The sequence below is a fragment of the Equus przewalskii genome, chromosome 2 (assembly GCF_037783145.1).
Source record: "Equus przewalskii isolate Varuska chromosome 2, EquPr2, whole genome shotgun sequence".
In the NCBI taxonomy this organism is placed as follows: domain Eukaryota; kingdom Metazoa; phylum Chordata; class Mammalia; order Perissodactyla; family Equidae; genus Equus; species Equus przewalskii.
In genome coordinates this window covers 12087898-12106711 of record NC_091832.1, presented here as the reverse complement: position 1 = coordinate 12106711, position 18814 = coordinate 12087898, and the positions used below count along the sequence as shown (strand labels likewise).

The following is an 18814-nucleotide window of genomic DNA, read 5'->3' as shown; positions in this document are numbered from 1 at the left end:
AGCACCTGGTCTGAGTGCCTCGAAAGCCAGAACTTTCCCAGCACCTCGACATCAGGAGCATTGGAGTGGGAAGTGGGACGGGCAGCCCCGGAAGAATTTATGAAGGTGGGGATTAGAGAGTCTCAAAACGTGGGGCGGGGGCGGGGTTGACACTTTTGCAGGACCATGGTGCCACCTGCTGGCAGAAAGGGAAGGGGCGTACACAGAGTGTGCTAAGAGAAAACTGGAGGGGGAAAGAAAGAAAAGCATGGGGAGGGAGAAGAGTGAGGAGGAAAAAGGAAGGGAGGAGAAAGGTGGGGAGTTTGAGGTTTTGTGAAGGAGAAAGGATTAGGAGCTGTTTGCTACTCAGGAGAGGGGCAGAAGCTGCCAAACCTTAGTCATTTCCTTGAAAGTGTGTGCATGCATGCATGCGTGTGTGTGTGTGTGTGTGTGTGTGAGAGAGAGAGAGAGAGAGAGAGAGAGAGAGAGAAAGAGAGAGAGAGAGACAGAGAGACAGAGAGAGAGAGACTTTCGGTATGTACCTCAGATGTTGCTCTGTTGTTTGTTAGTCCTGGGAGTCATCCACACAGAGTAGAGTGTGCGTGTGTGTGTGTGTGTGTGTGTGTGTGTGTGAGAGAGAGTGCACTCATGACACTCGTAGGTGTTTATTTATGTATCTGTGTGTGAATACATAGATGGCAGCTTGGGCAGATGTGCACATCTTTGAGCACGTAGGGTATGTATGAATGCATCAGCAGATGTAGGGTAAGAAACATATGTGCACTATCGTGGTGGAGAGCACACAAGAGTTTTGGGGGCCACTTGCCTCACCCCCAGACTTCTCCCCCTTCTTCAGATCAGGAGGGGTGTTGCCTGGGGTTGGTGTTGCCAGGCGGAGCCCTGCCGCTGCTGTGGCTGTGGGGATGGATCTCCAGGCAGCAGAGGGCAGCAGGGGCAAGAAGAGGCCAACCAGCCACGGGTGGGGCAGCGGGCGGGCCGAAGGAGGCCTTTAAAGCGCCTGCCCCGCCTGCAGGTGAGCAGTGGTGTGTAGAGCCAGCTCCGTCTTCCCGCCTGCCCACTCAGTGGCCGTTCCCTGGAGCCTCAGCAGATCCCTCTTTCAGAACTCACTACCAGGAGCCTTGAACAGGTGATGGCATAGGATAGAGAGTATCCTCTGAAGTGAAATCAATCTGGAAACAGGTTTGGGGAGTTGAAAGGGCCATGGGGAGGGTCCTGGAAGAGTCTAGAGTTGGTTTGGGGAGGGGTCCAAGGTATACAGGTGCCAGGGAAAGGCATGGAGTGACCGGCCATGTAGGAGTCAGACTTGGGATTTCAGTGGAGGAACCGTGGGTGGGGGGGGGCGGTGTTCGGATCTGAGTGTTAGGGCCAGCCCAGTGGCGCAGCGGTTAAATTTGCATGTTTTGCTTCAGCGGCCTGGGGTTCGCTGGTTTGGATCCTGGGTGTGGACATGGTACCGCTTGGCAAACCATGCTATGGTAGGCGTCCTACATATAAAAAGTAGAGGAAGGGGCCGGCCCTGTGGCTGAGTGGTTAAGTTCGCAAGCTCCGCTTTGGCGGCCTAGCGTTTCACCGGTTCGAATCCTGGGCATGGACATGGCACTGCTCATCAGGCCACACTGAGGCAGCGTCCCACATGCCACGGCTGGAGGGACCCACAACTAAAAAAATACACAACTATGTACTGGGGGGCTTTGGGAGGAAAAGGAAAAATAAAATCTTTAAAAAACCAAACAAAAAGTAGAGGAAGATGGGCACGGATGTTAGCTCAGGGCCAGTCTTCCTCAGCAAAAAGAGGATTGGCAGCAGTTAGCCCAGGGTTAATCTTCCTCAAAAAAAAAAAAAAAAAAAGATCTGAGTGTTAGGTCTTGGTTAGGTGCTGGTAGAGGGCCTGGGTAGTACAGAGGGATAGGGGTGATAGGATGGGAATTGGGGAAAGTCCTGAGGTGTCAGAGTGCAGGAGCAGGGGAAGCTTGGTGATATATGAGTCCGAGATGCTGGAGTCTGGTATGTCAGGGTCCAAGAGCCAGGGCCGCGCTAGGTGGCGGGGAGGGTGAGGTCCTAACTCACACATTTCTGCCTCCCAGGAGCCACCATGCAGTGCTTCAGCTTCATTAGGACCATGATGATCTTCTTCAATACGATCATCTTTGTAAGTATGGGGGCTGTGGGCTCTCTGGGGCTCCTTCATGAGTGGGTTACACACCTGAGCAGAGCCCAAGCTGGGGAACAGGAGATTGCTGTGCCCAGACTCTGTCCTGCAAGTTCCCTCTTATGATGGGGTGCAGAAGTCTCCCCAGATGCTGAGTCCTGGTCCCATTAGCAGCCTGGCTGCCACATAAGTTGAAGTGGAAAAGCTTAGGGGCTTCCCCTCCCTTCCAGGAAGCATCTGGCCAGGCTTAGGGCAGGACAGGGTAGACTAAGAGGAGCAATTCTCCTCCTGTTGTAGGCACTGGGGGCCCAGAGAGGGGGAGCGGTTTGCCCAAGGTTACCTAGTATGGAAGAAAATTCAGTGGCCTCTGTACGGTGGGGAGCTGAAAGGAGAGAAGGCCCAGAGACGTCAGAGCAGAGGGTCTGCCTCAAGCAGCCTTTATTCATTTAATAAACATTTATTGCCTCAGACTCTGTGCTGAGTGCTGGGGTGACAGGTGAGCAAGCCCCCTGTCCTCAAGGATCTCAGGTCCAGCAGGCCATATAGACAGACAGTTGCAACATAGTATGTCTGGCCTTAGCACAGGGGCTGGGGGAGCCCATAGGAGGGGACTGAGCCCCACCTGGACAGGGAAGACTTTCTGGAGGAAATAGCTAAGGCTGGAAATTTGCCCTGGGTGAGGAGCTTGTAAAGTATGCAGAAAGGCCCAGAGGCAATGAAATCAGATATTGTTCAGAAAACCAGGAACAGATTGTATAGGGCATGTTTGAGGAAGCTGAGCAATGAGGTGTGAACCCTAGAGATGGTGGTGGAGATGGGGAGAAATGGCCAAAGTGGACAAAGGACAATGCCCTCGGATGGTGGCTCTGGGGTGGAAGAAGGAGCAAGGGAGACAGAGGTCGTGGAGATGATGCCCATATCTCTGGCAGGCATCCGGGGGGTGACCCACTGGCAGCTGTGTACCCAATGGGATTGCAGCTCAGGTCAGAGCTGGACATGGATATGGGAAAGTCATGTGTCCAGAGGTGGTCATTGAAGTCATGGGAGTGGGTGACAGCAGTCAGGGAGAGTGAACCCAAGAAACCCAACTTACAGGGGGTAAGAGGACAAATGGCCTTATAAGGAAGCTGTGGAGAAATATGGAGAAAGAGCAGCAGGAGGAGAATAAGGAGAGCAAGATATCAGGGATGGCAAGGAGGATATGACCCATGAAGTGTCCACCAGACCTAGCACAGGATGTCACTCAGACCTGGCAGCCACATTAGAGTGGGTGAGAGGGAGTAAAAGGTGAGGAAGTGGAGACATGAAGTGTAGACGAATTTGGAGAAATTGGGCTGGGGCTGAGTACTCTCTGACTCCAAGGTGGTCTGTGCCTTGGGCTTCCTTTAGCTTCAGGGAACTGCCCTTTTCCACATATCTGGAGCAGGCAACAGGATCCCGGTGATTTCGAGAGCAGGGGCTCTGACCTGAGGGGGTTAAAGAAATCCTGTTTGGTTTCTGGTCTCTGTTGCCCAGGCCTTGCCAGGCTGGGCAGGGCAGAGCAGGCGTCAGACTCCTTGAAATTTGACCCACAGGGTGGAAGCCCAGCTTTCTGTCCTTGGACAAACATACCTGGGATGCAGCCGCAATCTGCCACCTCATTCCTGGTTCTTGCCTCAGCTTCTATGCTGGAAAGCGGGGACTGGGCACCAGCGTGGTGTCAGGCTGATTCGTCCACTGAAGCTCTGGATCAGCGAGGCTTTGCTCTAAGAGCTGTGGGAACTGGGGAGTGCCCTCTTCCTCAATCTTCAGGGCTTCACGATTCCCTCTGAGGTTTGGGGTTGAGCTGGACAGCCTCTAAGAGAAGCTCTGGCTATACTCTCCTTCTGGTGCCTCTGTTTCCACTTATGCGACAAGGAGAGGTCCAGCCTGGAGGAAGGGTAGGACGGGAGTCTGATCTTGGAGAGGAGCCAAATGGGGCCTCAGTGTGGTTGTCCCTTCTCACTACCCACCTCTCCAAGGTTGGGAGCGGTGGAAACCTCAGCCCCGCCTCTGTTGCTATGGTGACTGTCGAGCCTGCTCAACACCACCATCCGCCTCTTTCCACCTATCAGAGGACAGAGGTGTTCCAGACACCCATAGCCCAGAAAGAAAATGGGGTGTGTGTGTGTGTGTGTGGTTCACCTGCTTGTTTTCACTCCTAACTATGTTGCAGGACCCTGACAGCAGTGAGCGAAAGCCTTGGCCCTCTCTCATTCCACGGATGTTTCTGGAACCCCTGATCCCATTTATATCTGCCTAGGTGTACAGCCTGGTGCTGGCTATGGTTGTCTCAACTCCCATGTTTCTGTCTCTAAAGGATGTTTTTCCTCCCTACAGGATGAGTTTTTAGACTCCTCAGCCAATAAAGGGGAAAGTTTCTCGTCTCCTGTCTTCCTGACTCAACTGTGTGGTAGGGAGCTGCTGCTTGCCAGCACTGTTTCAAGGCCTATCTCTCTGTTCCCAGCTGTGTGGTGCAGCCCTGTTGGCAGTGGGCATCTGGGTGTCCATCGATGGGCCATCCTTCCTGAAGGTCTTTGGGCCGCTGTCATCCAGCGCCACGCAGTTTGTCAACGTGGGCTACTTCCTCATCGCAGCTGGTGCTGTGCTCTTTGCTCTTGGTTTCCTGGGCTGCTACGGTGCTCACGCTGAGAACAAGTGCGCCCTCATGACGGTGTGTCAAACCCAGCTCCACAGGCCCATGACCAAGCCCCAGGGTCCCCTCACCCTTGACACTAGGCCCTGGTGAATCCCCAAACCCTGCTCTGGTCTCCAGGGGCTCAGAAAAGGGAACACCTGCCTCGTTTTTAATGAGGGGTGGGTTAGGGCAAGGAAGACATTAGGGACTGTCTCTCCCTAAAACTCAGACCCTTGTTCTCTACTCAGTTCTTCCTCGTCCTCCTCATCATCTTCATTGCTGAGATTGCAGCTGCCGTGGTCGCCTTGGTGTATACCACATTGGTGAGGAGCTGAGGAATGGGGATGGGGCAAGGGGGAGAGATTGGGCAAAGCCCTGGAAGGGAGCTGTGGCTTGTGGCCTGTCGATGACCACCTTCCCTCCAATGCCCTGAACACTGGCCTGCCCCACCTAGGCTGAGCAGTTCCTGACGTTGCTGATAGTGCCCACCATCAAGAAAGAATACGGTTCCCAGAAGGACTTCACCCAAGTGTGGAATTCCACCATGGAAGGGGTAAGTTGGGCTGGGGGAGATTTTGGGGTGTGAAGAAAGGTGTGGAGAAAGGCTTCACTGATCACTGTCTCCTCCTCATCTCCAGCTCAAGTGCTGTGGCTTCAACAACTACACGGATTTTCAGGGCTCTCCCTACTTCACAAAGAACAATGTCTTCCCCAAATACTGTTGCTCTGACGATGCCAGTAACACAAACTGCACAGAGGCGGAGGCCAAGAAAAAGGCCGTAAAGGTGTGGCTGGCGTGGAAGGTTGTGGGATGCTTTAATGGCCGCAGAGGCTGAATGAGGGTGGGGGGCAGCTGCTGACTACAGATGGTCTCTTCCTTCCCCTAAGGGTTGCTTCAGTCAGCTTCTGCACGGCATCCGAACCAATGCATTCGCTGTGGGCGGTGTGGCAGCCGGAATTGGGGCCTTGGAGGTAAGGGGGTGAGGAGGTTGGGGCAGGATATCCCCACTGGACCAGGGCTGCTTGACTCATCTCTGAGGGCTGTCTGGAGAACACAGACTTCCAACAGAGCTTCATGTAGGTTTTCTTGGGGGCATGGGACTAAAGCTGAAGAACCCCAATCATGTCCCCTCATCTCTCCCTGTTCCTTCCCCACCAGCTGGCTGCCATGATTGTGTCCATGTATCTGTACTGCCATATGAAATAAGTCTGCTGCCTGCGCCACTGCTGCTGCCACATAGGAACTGGGAAAAGGCACCCTAGCACTGCCAAACGGCAGTGATCAGGGTGGGGACAGAATCTAACACTGTCACTTGGGCTGCAGTGGGCCAGCCTTGCTGTTCTGGACTTGGGACCATATAGGGGCCACCTGGTCTCAGGCTGGCCTGACTTTTCCTTCCACTGGTGGGGTTGGGGCCCACCTGTTCCCGAACCTCTAAGGTAGCCAGTTCTGCCCATTCCTCCAGGCCATCCCTTAAACCCTTGACTCCCCCTCAGGCCAAGGCGGGGCTCTTGGTGATCCCAGCACCCCACTGGGGGATGAGAAAGGCACCCTACAGCATGGGCACACACAAAATCAGCAGTCACCAGGCAGATGCGTGGAGGAACTTCAGAACTCATAAACCAATTAAAATGTTTGCATTTGGATTCTTTTCCAGTATCCTTGGGGGAGGGGCCCATCTTGCCTGAACGGGCCTCAGATTCCCACGGGGGTGGCAACTTAGAAGCCTCCTGGAAAGGTAGCAGAAGGGAAGTAGGGTGGAGGTAGGTAGCTATTTCTGCCCTTCATTTAGATTCCAGGCCTGGGAGGGAGCCTAATAGGATGGCCAAGAGGGCACTGAGGGAGGAGGTAGGGGCTAGGTCAGTTTGTCTTCCTATAATGTGGGAGGACTTTGGCCTAAAACTACTGCCTCCTGGGTGGGGGCGCTGAACTGGAAAGCTATGAAAATAACAAGCTTGTGCCCAAGTGGGGGCGGGGAGACCAGAAATATTGCCAGGGCAATGGGAGACAGTCACTCCTTAGGTTCTGGGGAGCCCCCATCAGAGGATCCCAGCTGCCCCCACCCTTCCCACGCAGGCAGAGCCCCACACCTGTCCCTGCTTTGGAGATTTCAGAAAGAACTTCATTTATTCTTGGTCTTGGTCTGCCTGGTGCTCTACAGATCTGATCTCTTATTTAGTCTTTACCACCCCCATGCTCCAAAAACTGGGCCCAGAAAGGCCAAGTGACTTGTTCCAGGCCCATAACCTTCTATGAAGACCTGAGTCCAGATTTGGGCCCAGGCCGTGTGACTCCAGAGCTTGGTGGGATCCTGCCTGACATGGCGACAGATTTACCTGAAGGCCAGAATGTCCCAGACATCGATCTGGTTGCTGCTGAACCAGGATTTAGTGACAGCACTAAGGAGGGAGGCTATGGCCAGAGGATATGGTGTCTGCTTCCAGGCAAAGCCCAGTCTGGCAAACCAGTCCTCCTTGCCTCCCTTGGCCCCCTGGATCCCTCTTCCTGGGTTTTCCTAGAGCAGCCCAGAACTATCACCCCTTGCTGAGCCCAAAAAGGAACAGGGACCTGGCCACAGCCACACAGTGCTGGGAGCTAGTCTGAGGCCCAGGTCAGGAGCCTGCTGGGGGGCCAGGCAGGGAGAGCAAGTAGCCCCCCTCCCCCCTTCACCTCCTTCCTCTTACACACGACCCCTCCCCCAGGTGCTCTATGGAGGCTGCACAGGGTTTGTTTGCCCAGGGCGGGGCTCCACCTCATCAGAAGCTAATTGCTCCTCAACCTGCAGTTGTGGCACCTCAAGCACTATCTCCAGCTCTAGCTCCAGCAAACACCGAAGGCGTCAGGGTGGCGAGCAACATCTAAGCCACACACTACCAGTGCCATTGCCGACCTGGGCTCCAGGCACCGGTCGGGGAGGCGAGGTCAGAGAGCTGGAGAGAGGGCAGGAGTTCCAGTCAGCTCCTGCCTCCCTGGTGAAGGCTCTAGATAAGGAGTTCACCAGGCTCACCTCAGAAGGGCTCTGAAGGCAGACGTCTTCTCAAGAGGTGTTCTACACTCACCCTCCTGATCCTAAGGCCTTCACAGATCCCCTAAATGTCATGCCCCTTGCCTTGGTCTATCTCATCCACTCTCTCTGGACAATCCCATCCATTTTCTGGTGCTTTTATGACTGTTTAACTCAGATCTTCCTAAGCTCTCTGGGTCACTGGCTGGGTGAGAATCTGAGGAAAATGATGGCTTTTCTCTAGAAAAATGCCCAGATATGGAATTCTGCATACAAAGTATCCTAAGGGCCACAGACATCTTGCTCCTATGTTGCCATCTGCAGCCCAGTCCTAGCCTCTTGAATGATGCCCGTCCAGTCCCATCTCACCCACTTCCTTCCCACCCTCACTATGCTCGTCTGCTGTCCTTTCGCCTCCCCCAGCCCCAAGTATCCCTTTTTGCTCTCTCTTTCTCCATGTCAGGGGACAGGTGCCTGGACCAGGCAAGCTAAGCAGTAAACAGCCTGATGGTTAAAGAGTGGGTCCGGGGCGGGAGTGGCTGCTCCAAGCTCAGCCCCAAGTAGGGTGGGGCTGAGGTCAGGCTCAGCGTCCTTAGGCAGGGGGACTAGGGAAAAACCTTGGAGTCTGAGACTTGGGCATCCCCTGGTGGCCAAATGGTCCCAAAAGGAAGATAAACTCTGTGGCAGACACTAAAGAAAACTCACCATCCATCTCGACCATCCCCCTACCCCTCAATCACAAGACACATCCCCAGAGGTTTTCTCCTTTTTTTAATCAATGACCACTTTATCCAGCTTTGGAAACTTGGACAAAGAGGAGGCTGAGAAGAGGCCTGGTTCAGTGTCTGAGGGTCTCTGAGTGAGTCTGCATCAGCAGGCGGGCCCCAGCTGGGCCTGTCCATGGGTTGGGCACAGCAGTTTCCTGAGTAAGAGCTAGCCCCACCCTTAGGGCAGCACCCCAGTCCAGAAAGGAATCAAGGCCCTCCAGGCTTCAGCCTGTTTCCAGGGCCCTCAGGACAGTCAATAAATAGGTTAGATTCTGAGCTGGGTGGAGGGAGGGTACACAACCGGGCCTGGGTGGAGGGAGTGTACAAAGGGCAGGATCAGCTGCCTGGGGATCCCAGTGATTCCAGGTGCTATCCTGCCCTTCCCAACAAGGAAGCAAATAAATAGACCTCCAACTCAGGAACAGAGGCGTTGGAGCAGGGGAACCCTCCCCTTGGAGTTAGTAATTAAGTCTCAGGTTAAAAACAAACCAGCCCCAGCCCCTGCCAGTGTCTACAAAATCCTACAGGATGGGGTGAAGGGCTAGCCTGCCTGGGGGTACACAGTACCCAGCCCTACAGGGTCCTGAAGGAGGTCTCACGTCTGTTCTGCGGCTCCTGGGGCTCCCTCCTCTTTTGGGGGTGGCTCCAGGAAAATTGGGGTGATTGACGGTGGCTTCTTCACCCTGGGAAGATGATATGAAAATGTACAGTGAAAAGGTCATTAGCGCTGTCACCAAATCCCACTAGTCTCCCATTTCCCAGGGCAGAAAAGGTCACTCACGAGTAGGGAGAGGCTGGGACTCCCACCACCAGGAAATGGTTCTTCTTCCGAAACAATCTCCACAGGCCCCGGTGGTTGCCGCGCACATCCAGGTCCCAGATATGGAGGCACTGGGGTGGGGAGAGGCATGGGTGAGAGCTGTGGGAGGCGCCACTGAGGACCCTTGGCCTAGCTCCCATTCGTCCTCAGCAGCCTCCTCAATTTGCAAGAGGTAGCATCTTCTAGAATATAGATTTGGACAGGAGGTTGGAAGAGGGGTTCTGAGAGTATGAAGAGAGGGTCCTGAGGGAGAAGACTCCAGAACAAAGGCCTCCTACATTTTGGGAGGACGGGATGCATAGTCTTGGGGGAGGTATGGTATTGGGGCACCTTGGCAAGCTGGGTCCAGGTGGTGAAGTCATCGTCTTTCTCCATTCGGATGAAGGCCACGTAAGTGTGGCCCTCTGTGTCTGGCAGGAAAGAGTCTTCACAAGGGTTCTTGCTGTGGTCCAGAACCTCGGCTTCACTGCAGCAGTGGGTGGGAGAGAAAGACCAAAACAGGGCCAGCTTCACGGGTGTGTCACACAAAGCCCCGGCCTGAGTTTAATGCTCTGCTGTTGCTGTCTTAAAATTCTTAATAATTTTTGAAGACGGGGCCCTGATTTTCATTTTGCAGTGGGCCCCATAAATTATGGGGCCAGACCCCCAGTATCTGACCCCTCCTCACTCCCTGCCACATCCCCCTACTGCCCTCGGCCGTACCTGAGCAGCCTGTGAACTTCCACTTCATAAGCGTCCTTCTTCAGACTGAAGGGAAAAGAGAAATGGGTCGGGGGGGGAGGCAGCCCCTCAGGTCTCAGGGGCAGGGCAAGGGGTCACATGGGAATTGAGGGGCAGCAGGGCTGGGATAAACATACAGGCCCCAGGGTCAGAAGGCAGTGTTAGGTACTGGTCATCAAGGCTCCTAGATATCCTCCCCTTTGCCCTCTCCCCAGCCCCCACCTGTCCACGTTCCTGAACTGGACACCTGGAACTGTGTTGAACTTGTGCTTCTTGAAGTAGGCCTCCTGGAGCAGGTGTGAAGGTAAAAATCAGGGCCTTACATTGTCTGCCTCATACCTGCCCACTGACCCACCCCATATCCACAAGGCCCACAAATGAAGTCCTGGGCTGATAAAAGTCCCTCTAATTTTCTCCTATATTCCTCAGCCCCTGCAGCATCCTTGGCAGGCTCTTACTAGCTTTAATTTGGGCTGCACCACTGCCAGAGAGCTTATGCCCACACCGGCATCTCATGCTACTGACCCCAGAACGAGTCCCTGTCCCCTGTGGCTCTCCTGGGCCTGCTGTTCTAGAACCACAGAAGCCAGGAGCACGCCCTGCAGGGGGAGCTGGATAAAGGACAGCTGGGCAGGGAAGGAGGAAACTTCTATGACTGAGGTTCTGAGAGAGACCTGAGGTAAAAGCCTTCCCCACCCTGGGAGATGAGCAGGGGTCTTATATCAGCCAGCCTCTGAGGGCCCTTCTGGCTTCTAGGAAGTTCCAAGCTGGACGCTGTCCACTCCTGTGGGCGGGGCTGCTTCAAGGCCTCCCTTGCTGTAACTGCGGAGTGGCCCCTTGGACACAGCCAGGTAGGAGGTGGAGGCCTGGGGACCTCCCTGTTCACTTCAGGCTGAGGCTTAGGCCCCAGCACTTGCAAGGACAGAAGAGGGCATAGCTTGCAGGGTGGATAAGTGTTTGGCAACAGAAATACCCTCTCCACACCCACAGTCTAGGGCCAAGAATAGTAATAATAAAAATAATACCAGCTAACCCTTATATAATGCTTACGGTTCAAAGCATTTTACATATATTAACTCATTTAAACCTCATAACTTCACATCCCTATGAAGGAGTATTTCTGTCCTCGTTTTACAAATAAGGAAACTGAGGCAAAAGAGGGTAAGTCATTTCATTTCCCCAAGGTTACATGGCTAGTAAGTGGTAGAGCTGGGCTGGCTCCAGAGTCCACGTTCTTGGCCTATCTACTATGCTGTGCCCCCTCCCCAACACCCCTGCCTCCGGCTCACATGGAAGTAGCCATTCATGTTGAGGCCGACGATACCGAAGTGGTAGGATCGGGAAACGTCAGGGATGATGCACTCTCGGCCTCGGCGTTGTTCCGGCATCCGCATCCACATGTCCCAGTCCCAGAGCTGGGGGCATGGAAGATTATGAAAGTTGAGAGGTGCCGAGCTGCTAGGGGACTCCAGCCCACTCACCCTACCCTGCCAGGGTACCTTTTCCGGTGTAGGCCACTTGGGTTCAAGCTCCTCCTTGTACAAGGACTTCCTGAGCACCCAGCCCAACCCAGGCATGGTCTCCACACGGTACAGCAGCGCTGGGTCCTCGGCAGTGTGTTCATACCCCTGCGGGCGGGGGGCCATCGTGGGAAGTATTATCTCGGGGCCTTTACAAACTCCCCAGCTGACCGCTGGCCACTCAGCCTACCTGGTCATTCCAGGCAGAGATACAGTACAGGCTGTCATCCTCCTCCAGCAGGTGGATGGACTGGCTCAGGAAACTGAGAGAGGCAGGGTCCAAGGGGTTCAGGGAGGGGGAGGGACAAACCCAGTCACACAGTGATGCTGGAGGAGCTGGAGATGGGGCTCAGGAGTCACACCTCCTTCCCCCTCCCCACAAATCCCCGCTGTCTCCATTCATCCTTTCTACTCTCTACTCCAGCCCCAACACCTGCCATCCTACCTCTGCTCAGGCTTTTTCCCCATTTTTGAGCTTGCCTCCTCCAGAAAGCTCTCCAAGACACTTCACTGCCTTCTTCCCTAGAGACCCAATCAAGCAAAGAGGCCCCATGCAGCTTATAGGAACTGCATGGAGGGGCATTCCCCTTACCTGAAAAAATCCACAGCAATGTCCAGGTCCTCTTCTAGAACCACAGCAAACTTGGCTTCCTGCAGGGGCAAGGGGACATGATCCCAAGGCAGCCTTTCCCATCCCACCTCCTCTACCCCCATCCCACCTTTCAGGCAGCACTACCGCCATTTTCCAGATCAGGAGGATGAGGCCTACAGAGGGGAATAGCTTGCTACATAATAGGATCAGACTTTATGCCCATGTTTCCCCTCCCTAGGCCCAAGAGTTCTGTCCCTACTACTCACCGGAAACAGGTTGAAAGTGGCAGTGAGACTGGCCTTATAGTGCTGGGTGGGGAGTGGAAATAGGGCACATGAGCTTTGGGGTGGAAGGCAGGGCCAGGTGTCTGCCCCTTCCCTCCCTGCCTAGGCAGTACCTGAGACACACGGGCATTCTTGATGCTGATGGGGGTGTGCTGGATGCCCCTCAGACCAAATAGTGCCACCACATCCATTGGCTCCTGGAGGGCATGGCCACTGGTCACCATATGAGCCACCTTCCCTGCACACCTCTGCAGGCTCCGCCAAGCCAAGCCCTTCACATTTCATAGCCCTTGCCCGGGCTGTCTTTCTTGCCAGTCCTCGGTGATCATTACCACTCAGCACCCGCAGCCTTGTGCTCTGCCCTGCCCAAAGCCCCAAGCTCCACTCACCTCATAGTAGCCATCAATGAAAACTGTTATCATCTGGGGAGACACTCCTTGGGCTGACAGCAGAGAGCGCAGCATCCTGGGGAGCCCAGGGATGAATTAGGCTTCTTTGTCACCCCAACTCAGGGCTCCCTATGTTCACAGATGGGCCCAGATTCTCCATGTTCACCCACATGGATGAATGAACCTAGAATCTGTTGCTTTTCCACCCACCTCAAGAGTTCCTTCTGCAGGTAGATGAGCTGGGGTTCCTACCCACTAAGCACCCTCCTGCTCAGTGCTGGATACAGCCCACTCCCAGGCTCACCTGTACAGGTAATTGGGCCGGTTCCCTGCAATGACAGCCACAGGCACATTGAGGACCTTGTTGTCTGGGAGCTGAGGGAGAAACAGCTTTTAGCTCTTGTCGCACTCCCTCTTCAAGGGAAGGGATCCCCTCCTAGGGAAGAGTTCTCAGGGTGCAGGGGGACTCCTGAGCTGAGAAGGAAAAGGCAGGTCTTCCCCGTCCTGGCCCCTCCACATTCAGCCCAAGTCCAGCTCCAGGCCTTTGCTCACATGGCCCGCCGCTTCCCACCAACCAGGATGCCTTCTGCCTTCCAGAGCTCAGTATAAATCCTTAGCTTCTGGTCCTCTCCCAGACTGGGGTAAGGAACCTGGATCTTTCCTAGAGCCCCTTGCCAAGCTGGGAAGGAATCCCAACCTCACTGCCTAAGGCCCCACTCACTGGGTCAGGGCTGAACTCGATGGGTGTGGGGTCCTTGCAACTGCACACACTCCCATAGCCCTCGACTTTGCTGCAGAAGCGCCGGCGGCGACGGTTCAGCTCTGTGTCTGCCCAGTGGCACTCTGCCTCTGAGGGAGGGATGGCGTCAACAGGATGAGGCATGAGGGGTGCACGGGGCCAGTGTGGTTTGGAGATCCCCAGTCTTCCAGTCAAGAGAATAAAGCTCCATAAAGAGAACCCAAATGCCCACCGCCAGCCCAGGCATTGCTTCAGAGCCCAGCCCCAACTAACCCCACCTTCAGCTGAGCTCAGCGGCACATCTGTCTTCAGCAGGACTGGGTCCCCCCAGGAGGAGAGGGCAGGTGACTTAGAATGCTTCTCCCCAAGGACAGGACCTGGCAGGAGATAGGAATGAGGGGCATTGGGGGCCCATGCTCCAGTTTTGAAGCATCTTCCTATCTCCCTGCCCACTTTCATCCAACCCATCACCACTGACTCCTATTTGCCCCCCACACCACCCCAACGCCTGGGGTTCTGCTCCTCCCAGGCTCTTGATACTATAGGGTAGATGGCCTGTGGTGCCAGCACCTCCTTTTCGTCCCACGAAGGCCCAGGTGTCCCTCCAGCCCAGAACAGGGCCAGCCTGGCTGCCCAGGCTCCTCAGCAGAGCCTTGGCTGTGTCCTTCAGGTGGAAGGAGCCCTCGTCCTGGGAGACCAGAGAAGGTGGTCAGCCTGACTGGCATAGTTCCAGGAGGCCTCATGGAGCACTAACTATGTGTCAGGCACCATGTCAAACTTTTTACTTAAATTAGCTCATTAAATTATCACAACAACCCTCTGTAGTTACTAACATTTCACAGGTAAGAAAAGCAAAGGCTTAGCAAGATTTTGAGCATCACAAGGTCTCCATGCTAGTAAGTCCTTACCAGGATCCCATACAATCTGCACGTCTGTCCCCTGCTGCCTCTCTGCCCACTTTCCCACCACTCTTCTCTTCCCCTCCCTCATTCTGCCCCGGCTCCACAGGCATCCTTGCTGTTCCTCAAGCAGGCCAAGCACCTTCCCACTTCAGGGCCTCTGTACTTGCCATTCTTTCTTCTAGAATGCTCTTCCTCCAGATAGTCACCTGGCTCACTCCTCACTTCCTCCAGCTTTCTGCTCACATGTCACTTCCTTATAGAGGGCTTCTCTTCCTAAAATCCATCCCCCATCACTCTGTCTCCCTTGCTTTATTTTCTTCTTCATGTCAGTTATCATTTCCTAACATTCTACATTTACTTATTTGGCTGGTTTTTGCTGATCTTGCCCTGCTGGAGTAAGCTTCATAGGGCAAGGACTGTGTCGCCTCCCACTGTATTCCCAGCACCCAGAACAGTACCTGGCACACAGTAGGTGCTCAACAACTATCTGCTGAATTAATAAAATGACAAGGCTGGGACTGGAACCTGAGTCATCCTCCTCCAGAGGCTCTTCCCACTATGCCAAATTAGGGGCATGGAACCGAGGGCCACGAGCATGGTTGGAGCTGGGGGTGTAGGAGATGGGGCCAGGGCAGCCACTGACCTTGACAGTGCAGATGAGCACTCGGCCGGGTGCCACCATGTTGAGGAACAGCACCATAGCCTCATCCTCATGAGGTGAGTACGTGTCAAACACACGCTTTGCCATCACATGGCCCTGGCAGGGGATACACCTCACATGAGTCAGAGTCACCAGCAAGGAGGGCTCAGCTTTGGCCCTCCAGGTCATCCACCCCTAGAACCTCACCGTAGCCTGGTTGAGGACGATGACATGGATGCCCCGGCCCTGCTCCCGGGCCTCGTCTTCCAGCACCTACAGGGTGGCAGAAACAAAGTCCAGCTCTTAACTCTGGCATTCAAGGTCTCTCTGTCCTATGGGCACTTAGAAAACCAGCTGCGTGAAACCTCCTGTCCTGCTTATGCCTCTATTCACACAGGTCTCTTCCATCCTTGCTTGAAGGCCACCTCTTCCACTCTCGTCAAAAGAGATGACATCCTTCCAAACCCTTCCCTCCATGACTTTCATGGCTCTTAGAGCCCTTGACTGTGTCTCCCTCATGCCGGAGATATTACAGTCCATCAGACTGAGCCCCTCAAAGTAAGGCCAGGTCTGATTACCTCCAGGTCCCCAGTGCCCAGGACAAGGCTGAAGCCAAAGAAGGGACCAGGAAGTAGTTGTGAAATAAATAAAGCAATGAATTAACTGTCTACTAATACTAATGATCACTTTTGACAACATCCCACTACATCTAAGACATTTCACATGCTTTCATTGAATCCTAACAAGTAGAAATCACTAGTCCCACTCTACAGATGAGGAACTGAGGCCTCCAAAGTCACACAGCTAGCAATTGGCAGAGGTGCAGTTCCCACTCAGGCAGTGGACTCCAGAGCCAGTGGACCACACCCTGAGTGTAATGGAACTGGCCCACTCACCGTAGTGCCGTCCACTGCCACGTATACTTTGCTGCGGCTTGAGTACACCTCCACATCCAGGACCCGTCGGGGACCGCTGCCTCTGCGCCGTGGAGGCTCCAGTCGGCCCAGGGCCTCATCTGTGGGGGTGTGACAGGTCATAGAGATAGTCTCTCCAGCAGAGAGGTCTCATCCCTTGGGATCTGCCTGCCACTTCAGCCATGAGATCCTAGGGGAATCCCACCCTCTGCCCCCGCCCCCCCATCCACTCATCCTCAGCCTGGCCCCACCATAGTCTTGCTCTGGCTCCGGGTCTTCACTGGCCTCGCTGATTGCCCGCCGCGTGTCCAGGATCAACTTGATGTTGACAATGACGGTCACCAGTAGGAAAAGCACGGCCCCTGTCTGAGGGAAGGGGTGGGGACGACTAAAGACGGGCACCCTCTCCAGCTCACTGAGGGTCTTCCTGAAAGGAGGGCCCTGGCTACAGGGAGGATCCAGGGAGAACCTGGGGCCTGTCTCTCCTCCCTGTCTGCCCAGCTCTACTCCCCCAACCAGTGTCCAGTGTCATGACCACCTCCTCCAGGGAGCCTCCCCTGACCCTTGCCCCTTCATCAGGGCCCTCCCTACCCAGAGCTCCTGTGGTCTTCCATTTGAGGCCTTGATTTCCTTGGTTCTCTCCACAATTAGTTCCTAGAGATGGAGCCAGTCCCAGAGAACCAAGCTGGGGATCAGAAGACCTGCGTCCTAGCCCTGACTGCCTGACAGGTGTGTGCCCCTGGGCAAAACCTTCCTATCAGACTTCAGGTTTGTCAGAAGCCTAGGAGGTTGTACTTGGGTTCTGATTCCAGAACTCTGGACCCAAACCACTACCTGATAGAAACATGACACAAAGAGGTTTCCCCTCTAGGAAGATGCTGCTACTTTCCAGGGTAGGGGTAGCCAAGGTAGGTCCCAGTGCCCATAGTCTAGGCGGGGGTAAAGCTGGGAGGGAGCCCCTGGGAGGTCTGGGACATCTCCATACCTGACAGAATCTCCGCAGGGCCCGCTGGTTGGTTAGTTTATACTTCCAGGTAAGATACCAGCTCCGCTTCTTCCGAGCCCCAAAGGGCTTGATGAGGGGGCTGGGCTTCCAGTCGTCCATGCTGGACTGGGGGGTCACCACCATCCCGGCCAACCCATGCCTTCAGGCATCTGAGGGGACCAAAGGGTCACATGGGGTAAGGTGTTCCTCCCAAAGTCTGATGCCTTCTGGGGAGATGAGGGAAGGCCTCCCAGCAACTCTTCCCTGCAGGCATCCATGCTGTGTGACCCGCGGAAAGTCGCTCAACTTCTCTGGAAAGAAAACCTTCAGAGGGGTCAGATTACCTGGAAACTCCCCTGGGGCTCAGGAACTGACAGGGCTGCCCAGGGTGCCAGGGGTGGTGGCCAAATAATCGGTTCCCAAGGCTCATCAGCCTCTAAAAGGTCCAAGCCCCAGCCTTCGCAGTCCTGGGGCCGGCAAAGGGCAGCGACCTCCCCTCCTCCCCCTCCCTCGCCCCCTTCTCGGTGGCCCCACTCTTCTCCTCCCGGGGCTCGGGGCCGCCCGAGGACTCGGGAGACCTGCTCCGGCCGCGCCACCCCTCCCGACCCCCGCCCGGAGGCACTCACGGCTCAGTGGGCCCGGGCCCCGCGGGAGCCCCACTCGAGCCCGCACGGCTCGGCCCGGCGCGCCGAGGCCTCCGCCTCCTCCATGCCGCTCGCGGCCCCGCCCCGGCCCGCCTCCCCGCTTCCGCCGCCGCCGCCGCCGCCGCCGCCGCCGCCGCCGCGGGGTGAGAGGGCGGCGGGCGGCGCTTCGGGCGGCTTCGCGGGCGGGGCGCTGCGGCGGGAGAGCGGCCTCCGGCCCCCAGCGCCGCCGTCGGCGAGGCGATTGAGTCGGAGTCCTGGAGCCTGGCACTGCCACCCCCTCCTCCCCGGGCACGCCCGGGTCACACGGGCGACAGGCCTTGGACACAGCGCCCCCCGCCCCTTGCCTGGGCAAGGCTGCACCCAGGTCTGGGGCAGGCACGGCCTTAGGCGCCCGAGGGGAGTTAAAAACCTGATTCTACCAGTCACCTAGACCTTGGGCAAGTCACTTAACGTCTCAGCCTAGGTTCCCTTCCTGTGAAATGGGGGTGCGCTTATATGATGCTGACTCCTTGCCAGTCACTGTTCTAAGCACTTTACTTATATTAACTCATTTAATTCCACAGCAATCCCATGAGGTAGGTACTATTATTAATGAGGCCCAATGTCACCATGCTGGGAGAGCTTGGTGAAAGCCAAGCGGCTCCGGATTCCACTCCTAACCCCTGCGTTATCCTGACAATAACACTTAGAGGGTTGTTGTGAAAGTCACCTGAGATAATACATACAAAGCGCTTAGCTTAACACAGTGGTCTGGAACTTCAGCTTGCATCAGAATCTCTTGGAGGGCTTGTGGAAACAAACTACTGGGCCCTATTCTTAGAAGTGTTGATTCTGTAATCTGGGGCAGAGCAGAATGCTGCATTTCTAACAAGTTTCTAGATGATGGTGACACTTATTTGAAGCGAGTAGGTAGCCATGGAACAGATTTAAGCAGGGGAGCAATATAATCCGATTTTTAAAAACCTTTACCATTTTGTGGAGAATGTATTAAAGGGAAACAGAGGAAGCCAGAAGACCCCTTAGATTTTTTTGAGCTCTCCATAGTCCATCTACTTCCTAAATGGTGGGATGGTATCCCCCAAAATATT

General features: G+C 55.1%; 2 protein-coding genes and 1 long non-coding RNA gene across 9 annotated transcripts; 1 reads left to right on the top strand and 2 right to left on the bottom strand.

Moving 5' to 3' along the window:
- The first annotated feature begins 415 nt into the window (after positions 1 to 415).
- On the top strand, positions 416 to 6452 carry TSPAN1 (tetraspanin 1). Its single transcript, XM_070609754.1, has 9 exons — positions 416 to 513; positions 1013 to 1126; positions 2085 to 2149; positions 4635 to 4841; positions 5054 to 5128; positions 5260 to 5358; positions 5444 to 5590; positions 5694 to 5777; positions 5965 to 6452. The coding sequence occupies exons 3-9, from the start codon at positions 2093 to 2095 to the stop codon at positions 6010 to 6012; spliced, it is 717 nt and encodes a 238-aa protein (XP_070465855.1). The 5' UTR covers positions 416 to 513; positions 1013 to 1126; positions 2085 to 2092; the 3' UTR covers positions 6013 to 6452.
- Positions 2558 to 4182, bottom strand: LOC139081905 (uncharacterized). Its single transcript, XR_011537380.1, has 2 exons — positions 3761 to 4182; positions 2558 to 3615 (listed from the first exon to the last, which is right to left on the bottom strand). It is a non-coding gene; the product is annotated as an uncharacterized lncRNA (long non-coding RNA).
- Positions 6453 to 8564: 2112 nt separating the features above from the next.
- On the bottom strand, positions 8565 to 17845 carry POMGNT1 (protein O-linked mannose N-acetylglucosaminyltransferase 1 (beta 1,2-)). Of its 7 annotated transcripts, none has more exons than XM_070609734.1 (24): positions 17709 to 17845; positions 17083 to 17252; positions 16689 to 16751; positions 16349 to 16463; positions 16080 to 16198; positions 15391 to 15456; positions 15187 to 15300; positions 14212 to 14329; positions 13920 to 14018; positions 13624 to 13751; positions 13207 to 13277; positions 12903 to 12978; positions 12627 to 12710; positions 12496 to 12537; positions 12230 to 12288; positions 11828 to 11900; positions 11617 to 11745; positions 11407 to 11532; positions 10340 to 10404; positions 10100 to 10144; positions 9728 to 9863; positions 9359 to 9468; positions 9177 to 9260; positions 8565 to 8883 (listed from the first exon to the last, which is right to left on the bottom strand). In XM_070609734.1, the coding sequence occupies exons 2-24, from the start codon at positions 17224 to 17226 to the stop codon at positions 8802 to 8804; spliced, it is 2148 nt and encodes a 715-aa protein (XP_070465835.1). In that variant the 5' UTR covers positions 17227 to 17252; positions 17709 to 17845; the 3' UTR covers positions 8565 to 8801. The 7 variants fall into 7 exon arrangements, with proteins under 7 accessions (XP_070465835.1, XP_070465836.1, XP_070465837.1 ...); XM_070609735.1 differs by having other exon boundaries at positions 17083 to 17406; positions 17709 to 17791; XM_070609736.1 differs by lacking the exon at positions 16689 to 16751.
- Between the last annotated feature and the right edge of the window lie 969 nt (positions 17846 to 18814).

Excerpts from the sequence above, each read along its gene's own strand:
- TSPAN1 (XM_070609754.1), top strand. The coding sequence starts at position 2,093 with ATGCAGTGCTTCAGCTTCATTAGGACCATGATGATCTTCTTCAATACG. Across the intron at positions 2,150-4,634 it reads TCTTCAATACGATCATCTTT|CTGTGTGGTGCAGCCCTGTT; the intron begins GTAAGTATGGGG and ends CTCTGTTCCCAG. Across the intron at positions 4,842-5,053 it reads ACAAGTGCGCCCTCATGACG|TTCTTCCTCGTCCTCCTCAT; the intron begins GTGTGTCAAACC and ends TTCTCTACTCAG.
- POMGNT1 (XM_070609734.1), bottom strand. The coding sequence starts at position 17,226 with ATGGTGGTGACCCCCCAGTCCAGCATGGACGACTGGAAGCCCAGCCCC. Across the intron at positions 16,752-17,082 it reads CCCTGCGGAGATTCTGTCAG|GAACTAATTGTGGAGAGAAC; the intron begins GTATGGAGATGT and ends CTCCATCTCTAG. Across the intron at positions 12,289-12,495 it reads CCACTTTCAACCTGTTTCCG|GAAGCCAAGTTTGCTGTGGT; the intron begins GTGAGTAGTAGG and ends TTGCCCCTGCAG.